Genomic DNA, 3956 nt, shown 5'->3' with positions numbered 1-3956 from the left:
GTCAGAAAGAATGAAAGTGTGAGGGAATCAAACCGGACACCGGCTGAGGGGAGGAAAAGTGTCTGACAGTTTCCAGGAGCAGAACTTCTCCTGTGAAAAGGAGGAAGGGCTCTCAGGAAGTAGATAAGGGAGGTCTGCTTTGAGTAAACCAAAAGTGGAATGTGCACCGGGTTATCAAGCCATGGAGGCTTGACTGACATTTGCAACACGGAGAGATGATCTGAGCACATTTATTTGGGAAATCAGATAAACGAGACTGAAAGATGAAAACTCAGACTTGTTTAAAAAAAGATGCTGTTTACATRATGATGTAATTTATTGTTCCAGAGAATAAACAGCTGATAGCATCATGAACACACAWAAAATAAAATACCTAATAGATAAAGAGCCTGAAGAACTTTATTTTTAAATTAGTGATCCTTCAAGGAATGCATTTCACCCACCACCTTTGATGTCAGAGTTTTGTAGAATGAGAGCTGTAGCCATTTTATCCAAACTTTATGTACAATTTTATGTAATATTGTGAGACGCTCTGCTCGGAGTATGTTTTCTGATCAACTCTCAGCTACAAACACATTAAATTGTAGCTCAACTTATTTAAAACTGATTGATTTATAGCTTTGTTGTGTGTGTTTCGGTTATTGATTAGCTCTAATGACCACCTTGAATTTAATTCACTTCAAAAGTTAATCAGTGATCGATGAACATCYAGCAATGATTTTCTGAGTTTCATTAAGACCAGAGGTTTATAGTAACTTAGTACATTAGTACTTAAGTAGTTTTTTTGAGGATTTGTAATTTTACCAATTATTTTTTAAATAGCTATGAAGAAATTTTGTAACTGATTAATTGAATATTAGATTCAGTTTTGTATTTTCTACTTTCTGATCATTTCATTCTGTAAGGTTGAAGCTGACAAAGAGTTGTTGTGTTATCATGTGTTCTTTCTCTTAGCCTAAACAAAAATGAGTGAGTTCTGACGTCTGACGTTAAAGGTAACACCTCTGGGGTGTAACCAGGAAGGGATAAACATTATAAGCTCAATTCATTATTATAGTAGAGAGAAGTTGTCAGTGTTTTTGCAGAGTGTCTGCTCAGAGCAGAACTCCCGTGTTTGTTTTGATTTGACCCAAGGTTGTACTCTGAGGCCTGTGCTGCTGAGAGCTGAATGAACCTGATTGCAGTCAGAGGACTGAAATAAAGTTTTTAACAAGAAATCCAGCTGAATCCTGTTTATTCGGACATACCATATTAAAACACGTATTTCTTACAGCTACTTTTAATTTTAGTAACATTATTTTTAGTTACATTTTAAACCTAAAAGGATACTTTTACTTCTTTACCTTAAAATGTACTCGTAATAAAATTAAATATGTTGGGACTCCTCATGAAAGATGTTTCTGCACTCTAAAAAACGAAGTGTTGAATTTACTCAACAAAGTCATGTCAACTGGCTCCACTAAGCCTAGTTGAGTAAACTGAGCAAAGAAAATACTTATATTGCTGAAGTTACTCAACCTGGCTTAGTGGAACCAGTTTGATTCAGTAAATTTAACAGTTTATTTCTTAGAGAGTGTGTAAAAGTACTTTTACTTTTACTTTCCCAATTTTTGTGAACAGTTTCACGACTTTTACTTGAGTAGTTTTCTCATCAGTGAAATTTATTTTTACCAAAGTCATTTTCTGCTCATGTAATTTCACTTTCACTTCGTTTTTTTTTTTTTTGAAGTACGTTATAAACCTCTGATTAAGACGCAGAGTTTCATGAGATATTTTGCTAACAAAAAACAGGGTTGTAAAGTTAAAATATCTAAGAAATGTTTAAGAAAACATGTACTCAGAATGTTGGGGATGACTCTTGGCTACATTTAGGCCAAACGTCTGTTAAATTGACAGAATTATGATATTYGGGGTTTTTATGACCCATCGGCTGTGACGGCCATCTTGRWTCAGATTGACTCCAAAACTTGAWCAGCTTTAGATGYRTATCTAGTGATGAATTCCTGAAAGATTCAATAAAATYTGTCCTATGGTTTATGAGAWATTTTGCWAACAGACAAACAAAGTTATAAGCAAAGATCATGCACGGTTGGGTGGCACTCAAAGTATGTGTTAAACAGGACTCTTAGCTACTACAATATCTRTAAAATGAACTGAGTTGTAGATGTTCCTGTGTTTTTAGGGCCTGATGACGGTGGCGGCCAACTTGAATAATTTATTTTAAGGGATGRTGAAAGACCCAGATGACACAGAGTCATGACTTGGATCACGAGGCTGACCTCTGACACAACTGGGACTTTCCCAAAATACTATATTCAACTTCCTTTTCTAGTTTCAGTTTCAGTTTTTTTCTTCTGAAATTCTAAACAATCCAAAAAAGGTCAGCCTCCTCCTCTTTCTCCTCCTCCTCCCTCCTTCCCTTTGATTTGATTAAAAGCCAAAAAGAAGGGGTGAGCAGTTTTTACTTTCAGTTTGCGTCTATTTGAAGTGGAGCTCCTTGATYTCCTCAGACAGTTTTTTATCTGGAACAGAACAAAATGTTTTCCTGCTCCACAGTTTTCGGGATTTTGCTGCTGGGTTTTCTGGGTGGCTCCCAAGTCTCTGGGTCCGGTAAGTTCTCCTCTCACAGTCCAGATCCTTCTTTATTAGATTCACTTACTTTATCTTTATATGACTTTCTTCTGTTTCTTATACTTATTGCTTTAAAKCCCTTTACATGTTTCTGCATTATGATTTTCAAACTTTCTTTTCTTGGATTTGGAATTAACATGTTAAAAGCCTTAAAATGCTGTTTACAGGATTAATAGTCAGTTTAATCCATAATTTTAAACAAGTGACATACTCAGCAGGTATATCATTAACAACTTAATTAGATTATTTGTTAAACATTCATTCAAAGTTTATTTTTAAGGCATCTTTCATACACAAAGTGACAAAAACACAAAATCACCATTAAGATTATTTAAACAAGAAACAATTATGAAAACATTTAAACAACTATAACATAATTTCATTGACAAAACACCAAAAAGTGGTTATTAAAATAAGAAAATACTAAGGTCTAAAATATAATGAGTAAAACCAAGACTCTTACAAAAGGGAAATTGTTTTTTTTAATGGTGATTTAAGTAAAATAAAAGTTACTCTAAAACTGAGTATAAAAGAAAGTATGGCTTAAATTAAAAAAAGCTGAATTAATTTACATTTAAATATAATTCAAGTTAAAATAAGATACATTTAAGATGAAAACTGCTAAAATGTGAGTAAATATTTGAGCTCAAAGTTAAAACACTCAGCTGACCTCAGCTCCTCGCTCACGTTTGTACAAATACTAACAGGCATGAATAAAATCTGGCACCAAGCTCATTCCTTTCTACATGATTTTCATTGATTCTTTTATATAAAAGTATTTCTGAATTTGTTTTATTGGTGTTTTTTGTTGTGATGGAAAAATGTCCTCAACATGAAATGTTTCCTGGTGTCAGGATGACTGCAGAGCTGACACTGAGCAGGCTGTCCCACAGCTCTGGTCTGAATCATGAAAAAGACCCAGTACTCCTTCAAGGATATTGATACTTCGTGCAAATACACCTAATGTGCAGGTCTATAAAGTGCTTGAACAAAAAAAAATAACTAAGTAAAAGTAAAATCACATGAACAGAAAATGACTGGTAAAAATAAATTTCACTGATGAGAAAACTACTCAAGTAAAAGTGATAAAACTGTTCGCAAAAATTGGGAAAGTGAAAGTACTTTTACACACTCTGAGAAATAAACTGGTGAATTTACTGAACCAAACGGGTTCTACTATGCCAGGTTGAGTAAACTGAGCAATGTATGTGTAATCTTTGCTCAACTCAACCATAGGCGTAATTTGCAGGGGGGTTTAGGGGGGTTGTGACCCCCACAATAATTTGATCCAGTCAAAATAACTCCCCCAATAAAATGACATTGTT

The 3956-nt window shown here is 34.3% G+C and overlaps 1 protein-coding gene across 1 annotated transcript in view; it reads left to right on the top strand.

Annotated features, from left to right (window-relative positions):
• Nucleotides 1-3956, top strand: part of LOC106522689 (uncharacterized) — a gene marked incomplete in the record, with an annotated part of 21053 nt that overhangs the window by 10790 nt on the left and 6307 nt on the right. The window contains 1 exon segment of the mRNA XM_014015813.1: nt 2502-2610. Within this exon segment, the coding sequence (XP_013871267.1) occupies nt 2502-2610 (109 nt within the window).

Source organism: Austrofundulus limnaeus, unplaced genomic scaffold, assembly GCF_001266775.1.
Source record: "Austrofundulus limnaeus strain Quisiro unplaced genomic scaffold, Austrofundulus_limnaeus-1.0 Scaffold135, whole genome shotgun sequence".
NCBI lineage: Eukaryota > Metazoa > Chordata > Actinopteri > Cyprinodontiformes > Rivulidae > Austrofundulus > Austrofundulus limnaeus.
The sequence above is the reverse complement of the archived record's forward strand: the minus strand, read 5'-3'. Positions and strand labels throughout refer to the sequence as shown.